This window comes from Antechinus flavipes, chromosome 2, assembly GCF_016432865.1.
Source record: "Antechinus flavipes isolate AdamAnt ecotype Samford, QLD, Australia chromosome 2, AdamAnt_v2, whole genome shotgun sequence".
NCBI classification, from domain to species: domain Eukaryota; kingdom Metazoa; phylum Chordata; class Mammalia; order Dasyuromorphia; family Dasyuridae; genus Antechinus; species Antechinus flavipes.
In genome coordinates this window covers 334,154,641-334,175,682 of record NC_067399.1, presented here as the reverse complement: position 1 = coordinate 334,175,682, position 21,042 = coordinate 334,154,641, and the positions used below count along the sequence as shown (strand labels likewise).

The 21,042-nt window shown below is 34.8% G+C and overlaps 1 protein-coding gene across 1 annotated transcript in view; it reads right to left on the bottom strand.

Moving 5' to 3' along the window:
- The window catches only part of RHOJ (ras homolog family member J), a 140,430-nt gene that overhangs the window by 19,267 nt on the left and 100,121 nt on the right, over positions 1-21,042 (bottom strand). The window contains exons 3-4 of the mRNA XM_051977791.1: positions 6,262-6,426; positions 3,616-3,711 (exon numbers count right to left, since the gene is read on the bottom strand). Of these exons, the coding sequence (XP_051833751.1) occupies positions 3,616-3,711; positions 6,262-6,426 (261 nt within the window). The remainder of the gene's footprint in view (positions 1-3,615; positions 3,712-6,261; positions 6,427-21,042) is intronic.

Sequence of the window (21,042 nt, the reverse complement as noted above, 5' to 3'; positions counted from 1 at the left end):
AATGTATATAGAAACAGGATTACAAGGAAGTGAGGAGAAAATGGATTAGAAAGTGGAAGCATTATGGCATTTCTGTAAGTTTCATAGTAAAAAGAGGAAAGAGATGAGACAATAAATCAAGTAAGTAGAAGAGTCAAAGGAAGATTTTTTTTTTAAAACTTATAAAATGGAAAGAGCACCTGGAAGAGTGGTGAATACCTGTAGTTCCTGTGACTGGGTAGGTGAGGATATTGGGTTGCCTGAGCTTAAGAACTCTGAGCTATATAGTAGAGCTAAAGCTGAGTGGATGTTCATACTGTCTGGCACCGATATGATGGATCCCTAGCAGTGGAAGGCCATTAGACTGCTTAGGGAAGGGTGAATTTGCCCATGTGGGAAAAATTTGTTCATGTGGTTTGTAAAAGCAAGTTAAAATTTCCATGCAGATTAGTATTGGGAGCCAGCCCATGAGTGGCTGCTACACTTCTAGTCCAAGTGAACAATTTAGAACAAAACAAAACAAAATAAAGAATAATAAATAAACAAAAATGTGGAAAGAGCTAGTGCAGAAGGAGACATTAAAGAATAAAGAGAGAAGGTGTGTAAGATGTTTGATGGTGCAAAGACTTGGAGAAAGCTAGAGGGAATGGAAGGCAGAGATTTCCATCCTCCTTTCCTTCTTTCCTTCCTCCCTCATTTCCTCTCCTTATCCCTTCCTTTCTTCCTTAATTCCAAAGGACCCATGATGAAATATGCTTTCCACCTCCAGGGAAAAACTGATATTGTCTGAATGTAAACCAAAGAATACTATTTTTTCATTTCCTTCCTTTGCTTCTTTCCATACTCCATTCCTGCTCTCTGTCTTTTCCTTTTTCCTTCCTTCTTTTTTGCTCCCTCCCCCCTCCTTCCTTCCTTTCCTTCCTCCCTTCCTCCCTCCCTCCCTCCCTCCCTTCCTTTCTCCCTTCCTCCTTCCCTCCCTTCTTTCCTTCTTTCCTTCATCCCTTTCTCCCTCCCTCCCTCCTTCCTTCCTTCCTTCCTTCCTTCCTTCCTTCCTTCCTTCCTTCCTTCCTTCCTTCCTTCCTTCCTTCCTTCCTTCCTTCCTCCCTTCCTCCTTTTCTTCCTTCCTTTCTCCCTTACTTCCTCCCTTTCTTCCTTCCTTTCTCCCTTCCTTTCTTCAATATTTTTCCTTTCTTCTGAAAAAAAAGAAGAAAGGATGGGTGAAGATAGAAAAGTTTTGAGATATAAAGGAGGGAAACTGAAGGAATTCATATCAGTTAATCTCTGTGAATAAGAAGCAAAGTTATCTGCTTGAAATGTAGGTGCAGCAGAGCAGAGGGTGGGTTTGAAGTGTGAGAAAAGTGGAAAGGGTTCATATTAATATTTGTGGTGAAACCAATAATCAAGGATAAATATAAACAGCAAGATAAATTTAATATGAATCCAACCAGGTATGTTTTGTAAATTTCTGTAGTCTTGGAGAAGAACTATCACAGAGCTGATAGTTTTGTTAAATGTCAATGGAGAAGTATGAGTTGACTTATAGAAAATTTTTCAGAAGTGTATCTTCTGTGTACAGTGTATACACTGTATACAATGAAGTCTGTCTTCATCAATGTGTGAATTTTGGTATCAATTTTAGACAGATATTTGCAGCAACAGGGAGACATAGTGGACATGAGCAAAATTTAGGACTTAGGAAATATTTTCCCAAATGCTTTCATAACCAAATAACTATTGCTGCCAAGAAAGGATATTTAAAAAACAAATCCAGCTGTGAGTATGTTTTAAGTCCCAGAGAAAAAGTTAATGTTCCTGCTGTGGTTATTTTTTGTATTTTTCTATATTTTGAAAAATTCCCAATGGCACAGATTTTCCAAGATGATTGGACACCTTAGAAACCTTCTAGTACAAAAACTTCATTATATAGATGAGGAACCTGAGGTCCAGGGATCATAGATTTAGAGACAGAAAGAATTTTTAAGGTCACCTAGTGCAACTTTATTCTTTAGAGATAAAGAAGCTATGGCCTAGAGAGATTTTAAATGATTTGCCTAAAGTCACACAAGTGACAGAATTGGGATTTGAATTGAGGTCCTAGGATTCCAAATCCAGCACTGTTTCCAATGTTTTATATGGTCTCCCAAGTTAATTAATCTACTCCTTATCAATTAAATAGTGCTAGAAATTAATCCATATCCAGGACTCATTCCACTATATCAATTATTATCAAATTTTTAAAGTGTTAAGCACACATTAACTTATAAATTCTAGTCTAAGATTTTCCCAAGACAACCACAAAATGCCTCTAGAGGCTAATTTAAATGTCTCACCCATAATGTGCAGTGAGCTTTACAAATAAAATGGATGAATGATTTTATTATCATAAAATGCAGTAAACAGTAATCATGGAGGTTGTTAAATCAAACAATAAGAACTTCAGATGTTTTAATTAACCAAATTTCCTTCTTATTAGGGAACAGACAATCCCACTTGACAACATGTTAATCAATTGAACCATTCTCACAAGGCTTCAGAAGAGAAGTTAAATCCTATCACATTTGTCTCCTTTCCACTCACCTAGTTCAAGCCTTTCTCATCCCTTGCTAGACTAACTGCAGTAGCCCTCTAACTGGCCTCTCTGTCTCCAATTTCTTCTTTTCCTGTGTGGCCTCCAGTCGATATATTGATTGCATACATTGCATCTTGTCACTCCAAAAATTTCTATCACCTCCAGAAATAACAAACACCTTTGGCTTTTAAAACCTTTCATTATCTAGTTCCAACCTGTCTTTTTAAATGGTTCTTACTTTCATACACTCTAGTTTCTAGTGAAATTGGTCTATTTTCTATTCCCTGTTCAGAAAATTCCATTGGCTCTTTTGACACTAATACTCAAGCTGTTCCCTCTCTTCCTCTCTTCACTCTTCTCCCCGGAATGGTTTTCCTTCTCAATTCCAACTCTGAATTCTCATCTATTAAAGGATCAGCTCAAATTCTCTTTCCCACAAAAACCCATTTTCCGATCCCTTTTCCTCTCCCCAATTATTAGTGCTTTCCCATCCCCAAATTACTTTGTACAGTTATCCATTCCATGGGGAGAGCCATAGGGTCACAACATCCCCATGGTCTGAAAAAATATTTTTGCTATTACCTTTGTATCAGAGAAAAGTTCTGAATTTTTTCTTTTAAAAGATCTTTACAGTATCTTATTGCTAAATCTTGGTTGATATTGTATACTACTATAAACATATTTTATGCATTTCTGAATTTCTAAACTTTTTCTGTGTTGTCTGCTGTTTCTGCAAAACTTCTCAAAATTCTCATTTAATTTCTTATGTTAATGCATGATATATCAAAAACAGAATGGGGAAAGTCTCAATGTGGACGGGAAAACTGTAGTTCCTTACTTTCATATATTTCCCCTAGTTGAATGTAAACTCTGGGAGGGCAAAGTCTATTTCAGTTTTATCCTCAGTGCCCAGAACTAAATAAATGCTTGTTGGAATTGATTTAAAAAGAATATCAGAAAAAGCATGGTAATCTTTCTCTTCCTGTCAGTTCCAAAGCACTCATATTTAACATTCCAAATTGTTCTACCAGTATAAATTTGAACATTTCACTCAAGTTTTACCATACCGCCTTGGCAAGCTTCACTCCATGCTCATAAGTGAGGGGTTTCTCTTTCATGTAGAACAGCCTAGCCAATGTTTTGGGGTCATCCCGAAGATCAATCTAGCAAAAAGAGCACACATGGCAAACTCAGTTTCCCCCAGATTATAGTAGATATTTATGAAATGATATTATGAAACAATAAGAAACATATTACAATAAATTTTTATCTAGGAAATGAACTTTCACATTCATGGTTTAGGATCATAAAATAAGAGAACTGATTTTTAACAACATACACAATGTATATATTACAAATGAATGCTATCCTTCCAAAATGTCACTTGAGGAATTCATATGCTAATGCCTATAATGTTGTCTGTTGACCAAACATTACTGGAATTGTCTTCAGATACAGTTTGTGAGCTCTACAACATAGTTTCATTATTTTATAACTTCATATTTTTTATCCCCCAATTCATATTCCTTTAGGTTATTCACCATACTTATTTTCCCAATCTCTTTTGGCTATTTCTAAAAATCAAATACACCTTAATAGGATGAATATTTGCTATTACTGAACATATTCAAAAGAAGACAATTCTAAAAGTATTTGTAACAAATAATAGCAAGAACAGTGAAATAAATGCATGGTGTCTCTAAGTGTTGTACTACTTTAATGTGGATGACATTCTTTTGGATGGATAAATTTAAACATTCATGTTAAATGATGTCATATCATATTATAATCATATCATATATATTTTTTACATATGGGAGTGATGGGGAATGTTTTGGATTTTTTGTGGACTTTTTATCCGAAGAACACAAAAACAATAAGTGCAAAATTTTAAACCTCATTATACTTGCATTATTGATCTCTAACCAATTTCTTGCCTTGATGAACAACATCAGTATCTCTCAGTAGCAGTACTGATATTAAAATATATAGGATGGTCAAATTTTATATCTATTATTTTTGTAGTGAACACCCAAGGTCCGACAATACTGCCATGTTTGGATATTTTTCATAAAAACATAATTATAACCCCAGTTTATAAGTAGGATATTTCTTCTTTTTTGCCTGTTTTATTCAAATATATACAATTTACTATGTTTAAATATATACAATCACATATATCTTGTTCATTTTTTAAAAGACAACATCTATCTATCCCTTTGTAGATTTTTTTCCCTCTCCAGTTTCCTTTGTTGAACCAGAAATCAAATAAAATAATATTGAAGGAAACCTATGCCTGTAATCCTAATACTGTCAGTTCCATTCAGTGTTTATGTAGTTTTCTATGTGAAGACATAGTCAAGTCATTTGAGTAAAAAAGGACAAAATCTAGGTAAATATGTAAAGATCAATGGTATCTTTAAATTCTGTTTGTGTGAACATGGAGGCAACTAGTTTCAAATCATCCATTCAACAAATATTTATTGAGAACTTATAATGAGCAAAGTATTGTGTTAGTAATTAGTAATTGTGGAGAATAGAAAGATGAAGAAGACATGATCTCTTAAAATTTTTTTTTAAACTAAGTTTATAGTATCATATAAAATATTTCTTTTTAAAAATACTAAAATGTTCATGTTTGTTGATAATTATCAAAATTATCTTAAGAAATCCAAAAAAGATTTGTAGGATTTTAGATTTAGGACTGGAAGGGAATTTAGAGGCCATTTTATTCGAACCCTCTCATTTTATAGATGAAGAACAAGAGAGATTAAGTAACTGCTTGACAAAAGTTACATAGTGAGTAGCAGAGCTGGTGTTTGAACCTACAAATATAGCACATTTTCCAATGCCTTTTCTCCAAGGATCCAATGATCCTGTTATAGGGAAATCTTCAGGAGGAAATAATATTTGAATTGTTCCTTAAAGGAACTTCTTGAGAGGTGAAGATAGATGGGTAGCATTGGGAGAGTAGGGCATCTTAAGAAAAAGAAAATGTCTGCAAAGATAGGGGGGCAGGAAGGAGCATCAAGAAGCCCATTTTGGGAAAAGGAGGGGAAGAATATTTAAGGAATAAAAGATGACTGGAAAGAGAGGTTGAAGTTAGATCCCAGAGAATCATGGATTCTAGGTTAAGGAGCCTGAACTTAATTCAGGAGGCAGTGGGAGAAGTATTTTCTTTTCAAGTAAAGAGGGACATGATTAACATTATTGCTTATTTATAAAATATTTCTCATATTTATAAAACCTGGTTAGTTTATTTAAAAAACTTTAAAAATTCTACCATTTTGTTCATACAATTTTAATGAAATATTACAGTTTTATCTTCCTTTCCAAGATGCCATTAAGGAGAGATTCATGTGTGTGAAGACCATTATTGAGTTATTTCATCTTTTTTTTTTCATTGACTAAATGATTATGGCTAGGTTACATGAAAGATCCTGTAGCATTTGCAAAGGAAATATTTCTATACAATACTTATTAGATTCGCAAGTTAATCAGCTTTCAGAGATTTTGAAAGGCTCCTCTAATTTTACACCCACACCCCCACACACACATACACACACACATACACACACACACATGCATGCACATGCACACACATACACACAGAGGGAGAGAGAGAAATGAGGGGAGAGATTGAGAGGGGAAGAAGGAAGGAGAGAGGAAGGGAGAGGGACAGAAAGAGAGAGATCTGCATCTTAGATTTTAACCTGTGTTCCTATGAGGACAAAAGGGACATGAGGCATACAGCCTTTCAGTTCTGGTACCCATTCTTCCTGGACATTGTGATAAGAGGCAGGATTTACAACAGAAAAACAGATGAGAAATACATCGGTATTGGGGTAGGAGAGTGGTCTCAGTTGGTTGTAGTCCTCCTGTGGAAAAACAAAAGAAAGAGTTGAGTGCTCGGTTGGCATATTTTAACTTAATAGTAGATAGAATGTAAATAAAGGCATTATTTATAATTATATTAGATTATTATATTAGAACTTTTAGCCAAATATTGCCATAAATATAGAAGCCATTTTGAATTAGACTTGATGGCCTATTGCAAAACCTAGGTTTTTGCTATCAGCTGGGAGACATTTTTATTTGTTTGACTAAGATTTTTTTTACTGTATTATTCAAATCTCATTAATATGATCTTCAAGGAATTGTCCATATTCTTATGAGACAGTGTAATACAGTAGAAAGAATGCTGGATTGAGTTAGGGATCTGCATTTCTATTTCAGCTGTTATTTGTTTGACCTTAGGAGAATTATAATATTAGGGTCTTTGATTAGATGATTTCTAAAGTCCCTTTTAGCTAAAAATCTATGATTCTGAAATATAGAACCTTTGTTTTATTGGATATTACTTGAATTAATAGACTATTCATGGAGGGTAGTAAAGAGAGGGGAGATTTGTTTTCTTATAAAGATATTTATTATAAGGGTATTTGATTTTTTTGATATGAGCTTATTAGAATAAAAAATAAAGACTTCATGCTGAATTTCACTCAAACATTAACATTTACACATTAGATTATGTGAGAAATTGGTACTACTATAATTACAAGCCATAGTGGATGGAATATGTTAAGTATCCAATTTATACTTTATGACAAGACTTTTCAGAACAAAATCTGTTTAGGTTTAGATGGTCTCTGAAGAAATAAAGAGTCTAGTAGACAGTAGTGAGTGAAATATAGCACTATATCTCCTCAATAGATAGCTCAGTTGTAGATGAAGAAAAGGAAGCAACCCATTTGAATGCTTTCCAAAACCCTCCAAACACCTTCAAATAATACCATAAAATGATTCCTGGAGCAGCAGAACCCACAAAAAAGTAAAATACTTTTCTAGCCAAAGACAATTTAGGTTAGCAGGAAAAGGCTGTCACATTTGAATGAGTATAGAGCACAGTCCAATACAAGTCATGCCAATAGTGTTCCACTCCAGGAAACCAGGAGTTGGGAGCCACTGAGTCAATAGCAGTAGCAGTAGTGGTAGGGCTTCGAGAACTCTCAATCCACAGACAGTAAGTGGGTTTAACAATTGGTCAGAAAACAATTATAGAGGTGTCTTTCCCAGCACAGAGACAGAACCCCATTGCTTTGTTTTTATTAGGCTCTAGGTTGAAGTCCTGGCTGGCAGTCTCAGAGTGAGGATTTTGAAAATCAAGTAAGGAAGGTAGAGGAAAAAATTGGGAAGAGAAATGAGGGTGATAAAGAAAATCATGAATGAATCAACAGTTTAGTAAAGGAGACACAAAAGATACTGAAGAAATTAACACCTCAAAAACAGACTAGACCAAAGGATAAAAAAGATAAAAAAGACAATGAGGAGAAATGAGGAGAAAAATGCCTTAAAAAGCAGAATTGATCATATGAAAAAAGAGGCACAAAAATTCAGTAAAGAAAAAACTTAAAAAGTAGAACTGGCCAAACAGAAAAGGTGATACAAAAGCTCACTGAAAAAAAGTTTTTTAAAAATTAGAATTGAGTAAATGGAAGCTAATGACTTCATAAGAAATAAAGAAACAATAAATCAAAACCAAAATAATGCAGAAATAAAAGACAATGTGAAATATCTCATTGGAAAAACAACTGACCTGTTAAATAGATCCAGGGGAGGTAACTTAAAAATGATTGGACTGAAAGCTATGATCTAAAGAAGAGCCTAGATAGTGTCTTTTAAGAAATTATCAAGGAAAACTGCTTTGATCTTCTAGAAATAGAAGGCAAAATAGAAATTGAGATAATCCACCAACTACCTCCTGAAAGAAATACCAAAATGAAAACTCCCAAGAATATTGCAGCCAAGTTCCAGAGTTTCTAATTCAAGAAGAAAATACTGTAAGCAGTCATAAAGAAACAATTCAAATATTGAGGAGCTACAATCAAGATTATCTAGGATTTAGCAAGTTTCTTCCTTAAAGCATTGGAAGACTTGGAATATGGTATTCTGGGAGGCAAAGGAGCTTGGACTACAACCAAGAATCAATTACCCACTAAAACTGAGATAATTTTTAGGGGAAAAGGCAGTCATTCAATCAAATAGGAGATTTTCAATCATTTCTGATGAAAAGACCAGAACCAAAGAGAAAATTCAATCTTCAAGTATAAGACTCAAGAGAAGCATAAAAAGTATTATGCTAAGTGCTAGAGGTACAAAGCCCAGAAGAAAATATACTCACTAATCTCAAATAACTATCAATCTCCATATGAATACTTCTACTGAAGGTGAACCTATCACCTCTTTGGGCAGTCCATTTCATCTTTGGACAGTTCCAATATCTACATTGTTTTCTATTTATGTTGTGGTTAAGTCATTTTTCAGATACATTCAAATTTTTTATGATCCCACTTGGGGGTTTTCTTGGCAAAAGATAGTGGATTGGTTTTCCATTTCCTTCTCCATCTCATTTTATAGATGAGGCATCTAGCTAATAAATTTCTAAGGTTGGATTTGAATTCATCTTTTTGGCTCTAAATCAATGTTCTATCCACTGCCTCTACATATTGCCTCTCACTAATTTCAATTCACTGTTTCTAGTCCTGCTCTCTGGAGCAAAAAAGAATATATCTAACCTTTTTTCCTATGACAAGTCTTTAAAATGACTATCTGCCTTATCCAAATATTCTTTTCCTCAAGCTAAAATAGTCTTTTCCCAACATATCATTATATAGCATGATTCCTAACTCTTTGCCATACTAGTTACTATCTTTTGGATGAGTTCCTGTGTGTTAATGTATTTCCTAAAATGTACTACTTAGAAATGAACATAATATATTAGATGTGGCAATAATGAGGTGTGACTCATCACTGACGATTAATTATCTCTCTTACTAAAGCCTGAAATCCCATAAAAAAGAAATCTATGTTATCCTATAGGAAAGTAGGAAGGGAAGGAGATAAGAAAAGGAGGGGGTGATAGAAGGAGGTCAGACTATGGGAGGGGAAGTGAGAAGTAAAACACTTCTGAGGAAGGACCTGGTAAAAGGAGAGAGGATAGCATAAACATGGGGAAAAATAGGATGGAGGGAAATATAGTTATCAATACTAACTGAAAAAAAATTGAAACAAATTTCTGTTTTCAAACATATAGAGAACTGAATCAAACTTATAAAAGAGCGGTTACCCAATTGATAAATTATCAAATTATATGAAAAGTTTTCAGATGAATTAATCAAAACTATTTATATGGAAAAAATGCTCCACCTTACTATTGATTGGAGAAAAGCAAATTAAAATAATTCTGAGGTGCTAACCTATTAGATTGGTTAATAGGACAGAAAAGAATATGACAAATGTTGGAGGGGATGTGGGAAAAATGAGGCATTCATGCACTGTTGGTAGAATTGTGAACTAATTCACCCATTCAATAGAACAAGAGTTATAAAACCATGCATATCCTTTGATCTAGCAATATCATTATTCTATATCACAAAAGAGATAAAAAATCACATATATGCCCCAAAAGGCATATATGTACAAAAATATTTATAGCATATCTTTTCTGGTGTCCAAGAACTGGAAATTGAGAGGATGCCCATCAATGGGGGAATGGGAATAAATTGTGGCATCTGATTGTGATGGAACACTATTATACTTAAGAAGTGATGTGCAAGATGCTCTCAGAAAAACCTGGAAACACTTACATAAGCTGATACAAAGTAAAATGTGTATAAAGTAAGAGCAATATTGTAAGATGATTGGCTCTGAATGACTTATCTATTTTCAGTAAATTCAATGAACCAAGACAATCCAAAGAACTTATGCTGAAAAATACTATCCACCCCCTAAGAAAGAATTGATGATGTCTGAATATAGATTGAACCACACTTTCATTTTTCTTTATGTTTTTGAATTTTCTTTTCTTTCTTTTTTTGGGGGGGTTTGTTTTCTTTTACAACATGACTAATATGAAAATGTTTTGCATTTCCATGCATGTATAATCTACATTGAATAGAAATTTCCCTTCTAAATGGGAAGTAGGGACTGGAGGGGAGGCAGAAGGGAGATAATTTGCAACTTAAAATTTTAAAAAGAAATGTCAAAAATTGTTTTTACATATGTGTGGAAAAATAAAATATTAAATAAATTTAAAAAAAACCCAAAGAGGTAGTTCTTTAAAACTAGAGTTAGAAAATTTCTATGAGGCATGTTCAAAAATTATTATATAAAGTTAGTATAGTATATTTGGGGACAAAAGTTGTGGTTTATTTTTATGTTTCTATAGGTTTCCATGGCAATCAACACTATTAAATTCAAAAGAACCTTCATGACAAGATCAGAGAATTATAATTGTAAGGGACTATTAGATCAACTCCCTCAATTTATGGTTGCTGAGCCCTGGAGATATTGTGCTGTGTTGAAACAACTCTGGTAGAGTGGGAAAAAAAAAAAAAAAACTACATTTGCCACGAAGAGCTTGAGTTTTGAATTAGACTTGCTAAATTGGTGACTTTGGTCAAATCACTTAATTTCATGGTTAAAATGGGCCCTATAAAGTGCTAGCACTAGAGTTAGAAAGCCACTTCTTCAAGAGTTCAAATCCAGTCTCAGATACTTATTCGCTGTGTAACCTGGGCAAGTTACAATCTTGTTTATTTCAGTTTCCTCATCTGTAAAATGAATTAGGAAATGGCAAATTGCTCCAGCATCTTTACCAAATAAACCCCAAATGGGATCAGACAAGACTGAAATGACTCAACAACAAATTACCTCATAATGCTGTTCTTGAATTCTAATGAGATAATGGATAGGAAAAAACTTTCTAAGAGTTCTATCCTACAGAGTTGTTCTTACCTCCTATTAGACAACAGGCAATTGTTTCATGTTTTAAATATTTGTTGATACACACTTGGGCAGCCAGGTAGTATAGAGCACTAGATTAAGAATCAGGAAGACTCATCTTTCTGTGTTTAAATCTTGCTTCAGACACATACTAGGTATGTGACTTTATGCAAGTCACTTAATTGTCTTTGCCTCAGTTCCTCATCTATAAAATGACCTGGAGTGGCAAATCACTACAGTATTTGTGCTTACAAAACAGGGGGTCATGGAGACTTGAGACACAATTGAACAACACAACAATGCATACTTGTGTATATTAAGTATTTCTTTTGTGGTAGAAAATAAATACTTTGCATACTACTTTGTCCTTGAATACAAAAAGATGTTATTAATTTTTATGAAAGATGTTCTAAACATTAATCTTGTTTATGGGATTTTCCTTGGAACTCTGGTACAAGACCAATAAGCCAGAGAATTTGAAAAAAATCTCTAAAATGAAGAAAATCTGCCTGAATTTAAACCCCCAGCTGTTTTTTATTTTTATTTTTATTTTTTTAGATAAGGAGTGGTAGTAAACTTGAGCTTCAGGTGAAATAAGATTCTACTTTAGTAATTCCTAGCTCCAAGATCTCTTTGATTACTTTAACTACTGTTCTGAAATTTTCTTATCAAAATAAATCCAAAATCCATTTAGATTTAAATACTAAGATTCTATTCTAGATCAGTGTTTCCCAAACTTTTGACATATGTGTACCTCTTCTATAATTTTCTCAATGCTCAATTCTCCTTGTCAAAAAATGGATGTATTTTAATAACAATCAAAATATATTTATTTTTTCTTTTTTAGTACATACACAAAATAATAATAAATGAAAAATAAAATTATTCATAATAAAATATAAATCCATGCCAGAAGGCTTGTTGCATGCGGAAGAAGAGTAATTATTGGAATTGGCTTCAGATGGATTCTTGAAAAATAAACATAAGGAGTGTACTTTAACATTATTCTGGTTACAAATGCAACATGTGTATCCTGTTTTAACATAAAAAGTTCTGAAATACATCTTGCTTTTTCCAACTTCATATTTATGTGAAGTTGCTTTTTCAGCATTTGTAGACATTAAGTAAAAAAAAAAAAGGAACAGATTATTGGACATGGAGCCGTATCTCAGATCAAAATTAACAACCAAGGAACCAAATTGTGACGATCTGTTATCTCAGCACAAACAATTTCATCCTTCTACATAAAAATAATCAAAATCAGTGGGACTTACTAAAGCACATAACAAACCTTTCCTATAAGAAAAATCGCACAAAAGCTAAAAATACACAGGTGCCTGGAGAAGCCACTAACTATTAATAAAGTAAGTTGTCTCTGTAACAGTGCGGTATATTCACATCGTGTCACACCGGACCATCTCATGCCTCACAAAATTGTCTTTACTTGACTCATGAGAAAGTAGAATTAGGCGCAGCTAAGCACAGTGCAGTGCATATCCTCACCAAACTCTGGTGCAACAAATAACCCCATCAAACTCTTCCCGTACCTCTGGGGGAACACTGTTCTAGATAATACTTTCACTTGAGGATCTGGAATTTGGAGCTAGAGTGTAACAAAACAGTCAAACAACCATCATTTATTGATTAGGGAAAAGTTGGGAATCCTTGCTGTAGAGGGTCAGATCAATGGGTTTTCTGGGATGAGGATGGGAGTAGCAGTGAATGTTCAATAGTGTGTAGGTATACAATAGAAAAAAAACATCAGATCTTTAGGATATATATGAAACAATAATAGTGAACAGTCACATTGCTCAATATGGAAAATCCCAATATTTTTGATTCTTTCTATTGATGATGTGCTCATAACATAGTATGGACCTGAAAGTTTTTTTTAAGTACTGTTTAAAATGGATCGAAGTGTGGCTATGACAGAAAACTAGTTGACTTTTGATTATTTGAATGCAAATTATCCCCAATATGATTTATAATCCCAGAAAGGTTTTCTTCTACCTCTTAGTAATTTCTACCTGCCAGGAGAATGCAAACAATGCTCAGGTATTAGCTTGGGGTAAAACAAAGAAACCAGAAGGAAATGAAGAAGACAGGTATATAATTGCTTTAAAGTTTGCAAAGTGTTTTTATATATGTTATTTTATTTAAGACTTACAACTTTGTGAGACAGGTACTTCTTTTTGGTTTTGGACCTGTGATTTCATTGGTGTAGGAATGCCTTTTCTACCAATACCAACTGACAACAACCCTACAATCTTGTAATTACTTAAGCAGTTATGTGGGAGACAATGAGAAATTAAGAGTTTTGACTAGGGTTACACAGACAGTATATGTCAAGCAAGGGACTAGAACTCTAGTAGATGATACAGTTATTATCATTCCTATTTTATGGAAGAGAACATTGAGACACAGAAAAGTGTCAAGTTAAATGACTTTCCTATATTTATAAAGTATCAGAGAAATGTTTTGAAGCCGTATTTTCCTAGTCCCCAAACAAGTATTCCAGCCCTTGTACCAAATAGCCTTTTTAGAGTATTCTCCAAAAGCACAAATTGCCAAGTAAAATCCAGTGATAAATTTTTGAGTAAAATAAATATGATTTTGGATTATCTGGTTTTCTTGGGATAATCTACAGAGCTTTCATGAGAACAGATAGTTCTCATTTGGCAGCAGAGCTGAGTCTGAGCTCATTTAAATGGATAAGGATAAAGTTACTCTGCATTTCGTTCTCTACATGGTACCTCTGTCCATACTTCTGCAACTGAACCTTCTGCAGCTTTGAACTTTTTCTTTTTGGATTCCTTTCTTCCTAACCTCCCTCTAAAATAAGGGTTCCTAGGCTGGGGTTCACGGTCTTTCTCTGGTCTGTAGATAGATGTCAAGGAGTCCATGAATTGGGATGGGGGGGGAAATTACATCTTTATTATTACTAACCTCCAACTGAAATGGGACATTTCTTTGAATTATTTAAAAACATGATTCTGAAAAGTGATCCATCCATTTTAGTAGGCTGCCAGAGGGGTCCATAACACACAAAAAATGTTAAGAACATCTACTCTAAGGCAATAGTTGTAAAGAAAGTAAACACCAAGTCAAGACTGTAAGCAAGTTAATGAAAGGGTGTGTAAAGATTCAAGACTAAATATTTTGGGGTGGGGAGACAGGAACTGGTACCATCATGACTTCCTTTACAATTTTGTACAACACTTCAGCTCATGGTAAAAATTCAATAAGGTTGATTGGACTGACTAGTTGGAAGAGGTAAGAGTCAATTGCCACATAACTGGTTTCCTAGAGCCATGGATTATCAGATTGCAAATAGAATTAGTATAGTTTAAATGTTAAATTTCTCTTTAAAATATGTGACCCAAAATCTTAATCCTGAAATCTTAATTTAGCAAATTATTTCATCTGAAATTAAATAGGAGAAAACGTATTAGAACCATTTGGATAATATTCTTTGGCATGAAGCTGCTAAGGATGATCACAAGATGGCAGCAGATACTGCATAAAATTAATTTCAAAACTGAAAAGGAACTGGGAATGATGTGCCATAGATTCAAAGAAGTGGCAGCTTTGGGTGGAGAGCCTATTATGGTGAAACAGTGTAACAGAACTTTTGAAAAGTTTATGCTTACTTGATCTTTCATCCAACAGTTTGCAAAAAGATTCCTGATGTAAACTATGCTTCATGTTGTTAATGACATACGGAGATAGGGGCTTATCACTCTTTAGGCAGCAGAGAACATTATGAAGGAAGAAAGGTTTCTTATCTTTCTCAATTTCCAGTCAAGACACTCAATGGCCTCAAGGGAGCTTCCCTCTTCACCACCATCCACCTGCTCCCTTCAAATACTTGTAGTTGATGTTCTGATGTGAATATTTCTTCCCTTTGACAATCACCTGCTCTGAACAATTCAACAGATTTTAGGAAAGTCTTTTTTGGAAGACTGTTCTGGGCACAATAGGAATGGCAGATCACAAAGGAATGGAAGATAAGACACATGGAAAGACTGATATGGTTCATGAATTGGTAGATTGCTTACTTAGATAAAGCTGTGTAATTGAATTGTGCTAGGTAATCTGAGTGAACCAACTTAAAATTTAATTGGGAAATATTCAACAAGATAAATACAAATACAATATGTTTAGAAGAGGTTAATATGTGGTTTTCTAAGTTAATATGCTGTGATCAGGGATCCTTATGCATGGTTTAGTGGTCCCTATTTCTCTTTAACATTTCTGATCTATTCCAATTTGTTCATTTTACAGATAAGAAAACTGAGATTAGAGACATGAAAAATGACATGTCTACAGTTATTGATCATGGAGGAATCTACACCAGAACTTCACTAACCACAAGTCAACCAGCATTTAGTAAGCACTTATTATGTGTCTTGCACAGTTAGGTATTGGGATTACAAATAAGAGACAGTCCCCTGCCTCCACTTTTCACAAATCAGTGCATGCTGGATACATACAAAATAAATCAAATATTGGGGAGGTTGGAGTATACTTATGACTACAGGAATTGGGAAAGGCCTAAAGGAAATAGCATTTGGGTCTGAAGAAAACTAGGGATTCCCAAAGGTAAGGGTAAAGAGCAGAAAATTCTAGGTATGGGAAATAGCTTATGTAAAGAGAAGCATGGAAGACAGAGATGGTTAATAGGATCTAAGAAACAGCAAGCAGGTCAGTTTAAGATGGAGCATTAGCTATATAAGGGAGAGTGATGTCTCATCAGCTTGTAAGTTTGGGTTGGAGCCAGGTCTTGATGACTCCCAGCTTTTTCACCACATCAGTGGGTACAAAATTGGTGCTTGGATAGCTAGGGCTTAGAGTTTTCAGATTGCTAACCCCTTATGTAGCCTATGACTCAAGTCTCTGGACCTATCCTCTCACCCTACTAATCATGTTTTATCACTATTGGTTGCTATTATGAACTATTTCATGAGAGATGAATTGAGGAAAAGACATTATGGAGACTGCTGGGAGACTGCTTGATCTTGTGTCAGCACCTTGAAAAAAATCTTTGTTAATTGTACACATTAAATACAGTCCTTTACAATTGAGACAAGGTAGTACAAATGCATTTTAACTGGGATTTTCTGGCAATCCAATGTTTGAAATCAAAATAATGAGACACTCAAATGATGGGAAATTGAAATGCCCAGGAAGGAAAAAGAGGGACATATAGAGGAAATGATTTATGTGCCCCTTAAACCACAGCATGTCAAGATTTTTTGGGTGGTGTTCATGAGTGTGAACCCAAAGTTCAGAGGAAGGATAATTAAACCCACCAGAGCCACTTTTGGATTAGACTCATTGTGAATGAAAACAGCAGAGGGTAGAACTAAGGGGACTAAGGCCTGGTGGAGGACAAGCTAAGTCCATTTGTCTTTGCTGTTAAACTTAAGCATAATTTGGACATTTGAATATAATTGTTTTTTCTTCCCAAGCTACTCTGAGTCTTGCCTCTTCTGTCAAGGAAAAAATAAAATAAAAAGACTTCAGCTTGGAAATAGCAGTACTTTGCTTTGGAGTTCCTCCAGATCCCACTTCAGGGCTTCAGGGGTCAAATCAAATGTTTTATCTCTTCATTCTTCCTCCTCCCCCTGCCAACCATGGATGCAATTTCCAGCTCTATTGACTCACGCCCACTAAACAGCAGGGCCATGTTTGAAACTAGATCCTGCCATAGTTGCCTAGAACAGAAGAGTCATCTGAACTCAGAGCCAGTGATGTGATTATAGGAGTGTTTACAAACTTAGTCCCCAAACACCAAATCAGTATCTCACACATCTTTATTTTCTCACAGTTGAAGAAGCAAGATCATGCTTTTTAAGTTTACTGAAGCTGCTTAACACACATAAAAGCCCTAACTTTCCTGATTTCACAGTTTGCAAGTCACAATTATGACTTGAGAGATGAGGAAGTCCACATTGCCAGCTGAGGAAAAACGCGTGTTCTAGGTTTTTAAGGAGTTTCTATGTGAAGTTTGAAGTCAGATTTCTTATTCCAGATGGCTTATTTGGTGGAGCTAAAAGAAGAGGGAAGGGCTTGTTGCCTTCCAACTTGACTCTGGGTTGCTATTAATAAGCCCCAGCTGTACTTTGCCTTTCGTCTTGGCCTTATGCCTCTGCATCCTTTGGAAGTTAGAAAGGGACTTGGAAACCAAGGAAGGCATTAAACCTTGAGGTGCCATTGAGCTGGGCAGAGAGCCTGGTCCAATCGGTAATCTTCTCTAACTCTAAACTCCCACAGTCTTTAGCAACAGCTGAATTACTGCAGGCTGTTGGGAGGCACTGTTCTAGTGAGAGATTCTGCTCAGTACCTTACTTGTGTAGGGAAGGAGGTTTCTGGATAAAAAAAAAAAAATATAGCATTAAAGCAACAGGAATTTCCTGTTGAAACAATTTATAATAAAAGCAAGAATTCAGATGAAGTTGGTAAAAAACAATGACCTTGCCTACTTAGCTTACTTTTACTCGTGGCAGATAATTGCTTTCATGCTAAACACAGCAGGTCTTCTGGGACCATTCTCCCAAGCTGCTTTTGTATTCATTCGTTAGCTTCCTTAGAGTATTGGCTAACTACCTTTCTCAGAATTCTAGAGGCAGTTCTGGGGACCTCCGGTTCTAGTATCTGTGAATTCCCCAAGTGTATTTAATTTTAATAACAGACCAGGCAGCTCACTTTTACTATTTACTAAAGTAGTATCAAAAGAACAATAATTACAAATCTTCCAGATTAGGGGTGCATTCTCTGTTTTCACAAAATTCTAAGAGAGAATGGGATTAAATTTAAAAGTATAAAGGTAGTACACATACAACAAAAGGTTCCCAACTTCTGATTACTGGAAGTTTTTTTCCCCCTTTTATAGAATTCTCACAAAATTCCCCTAGGTGTAACGCTCTGGTTCAAGAGCCTGTGTCTGGCAATTCTCTCATGAGGTCATGCTCCCTGAAGCTCATTTCTCTCTCAGGTGATTATCTTTTTGTATCTGTCTGTGGCCATATTTACCCATGGGATATCTACTACTGCTCCCAGATGGGATATCTTCTCCATTATTAGTTCATTTTCTCCAGTATTATAATCGGTGAGGCGGGGATATAAAACATTCCCTCTGGGCTCACTTTTCTCCCTTCTCCCTTGATGCCCTCTGGTATAGCTGCAAGGTGGCCTCCTCAAAGTCATCTGAGACCCGGAGTCTTCAAAAGCCTGGCTATTATAGTGCTGGTTTGTCTTCTGTCAAAATTCCTCCAGTTATTTTAAAGCCTCCAGAGGTTTGCTTGATTATTTGCTTCCTTTAATCAAAGAATGTGTTTACACATTTAAAATTTTATCTATCCTTTTTACTGATTATCTTACACTGAGATAAGGGTGGAAGGCAATCTCCTTCTATAGCAAATGAGAATCTTAGGTAGTTATCAACAATTTCTTGTACCTAAAAATGGGGATTAAAAAGAAGGGATTTAACATGGTAGCACCCTGCATGATCTTCCTTAACTAGCTATAGCTTCAGCCTATTTTTATCAGGAAGAAATTTTTGTCAGTATTTTCTAGCAGAGTTTAATTTTCAATGGAAGTGGTCCAAAAGAGATAAACCTTGAAACTAGTAGCAGAGGGCAAAGGGCCCAAAGGAGATTCTCCATCTCTCAACCACCACAAGATCAGCAGAGAAATACTCAGCTGAGATTATAAGCCTATACCTAGCAGACAAGAGGGGCCCAGTGAAGTGATGCTTAAAGGGGAGCAGCCCCTCCAAGAGCAGAATAATGACATTACCAGATTTTAAAGTTTTGGAAACATGTCAGCCCTGCTCACGTGTCCATGTGTTTTCTGCATATGACTCTCAGATGTGATCCCATGCTTGTCTTCTCTCTCTCTCTCTCTCTCTCTCTCTCTCTCTCTTTCTCTCTCTCTCTTTCTTTCTCTCTCTCTCTTTCTTCTTACTCTCTTCTCGGGAAGTGTGTATTTGTGGATGAAAATGCCTTAGGTTTATATATAGAGTATATTCTATTTTGCAACTTTTCTTACTATACTATTTTGTTAAATGCTTTTGCTTTGAACTAACTGTTCTCTAGCTAACTAGAGAAAACATTGATATGATAGAGCCACACAAATTATGGTTTTGAGTGGAAGGGGATGCATAGAGTGTCTTAAACTCTTTAATTTTTGATCCTGCAAATATTCTTGGTGATCCACATGTGTATGTGGGGGGCTCTAGGTGCCTTGCAACTACCTAAAGAACTCAAATCTTTGCCCAGATGAAGTTGAGCAAATCTAATCCTCTCCCCTCTGCAGAGACTGAAGTGAAAAAGAGGGAGAATATGATTCCCTAAGATGTTAAGGCAAGAACTGATGCTGATATATGTTTGTTCTTGCTATACCTTTGGAATAAATATTTCTATGTAGAAGGAATACCCCTCTCCTCTATCAATGCACATATATGTTTGTAATGCCAGAAAACAGTTCTCAGTGGTACAGAAGTATTAACTTTGTTAAAATTCAGATGTTCAAAGTGAAGGTTCAAAACCTCTAGTGGACAGTAATCCACTGGATGCAATTTTTAGACCTTGACAAAGAGGCATAAAATCTTTTCTCTGTTCTGCTGGGGTGCTCTATGTAGACTACTAAGAAATCAAACTAACAAAATCTGAATAAAACTCAGTCACTGTAGGCTAACCTCTAGGAAGAAGGTTGGGTTTAAACCCTTTAAGCCTTTAAACCCCATTCTAAATAGAATTGATCCTGACTTTTGATTTAAAGAAACAGTTGTACCAAAACATGTTTTTAATCACTTGATATACATGGATGACATCAAATCATATCTTCACTGAAAAACACATTAAACATTTTCATCTTGTTGAATCTTTCTTCAATAATATCAAAATGATATTGGACTCAATAAGTCTAAATTATTAACATATGCTTAGGAACAATAGAGACTACAGGCTTCAAATAAATCCAAATTTAGCCAGTGAGTAAAGGTAATACTCATAAAAATCTTGGTGTCCTCCAGATTAGCTATGCCAAACATAAAACTCAAAGAGGACGAGCTCTGGTTGAATATGTTAAGAGATATATCAACATAGTGAAATAAAAGCCAATGGGAAAAATGTATTTAAAGCAATTAACATATATGCAATATTAGCCTTAATGTACATCTTTGGAATTAAAAAAATAGAGTATAACAGATTTGAAAGATATCTTTCAAGCAAGATATCTATTCATTATTAAGAAAATAGTAATAAGAATAGTAACAAAATATTAACAAATAACTGTCATGAAGATTTACATATGGAAATGAAGGGATCTATATAGACAATTCAGATTCATCTCATTGTCATTAGAAGATACAGAAAAGTTAAAAACCCAAACTAATTGATCAGTAAATATTATGCAAAAATAGACAATATTAACAAAATGTAAGGTCCATAACTTAAAGGTTACTATAGAAAGACTAGTACTCCTTCACTAAAAAGGAGGAAGGAGATTGACAAATACTTTCAAAACATTTGACAAATTTAAATTTAAACAATTAAAAAAATAATGCTTTTTATTTTCAAAATATATGCATAGACAGTTTTCAACATTCATCCTTGCAAAACCTTTTTTTTCCCCTACTTCTTCTACTCCCTCCTCTTGACAGCAAGTAATCCAATATGTGTATAAACAATTTTTATCTTAAAACA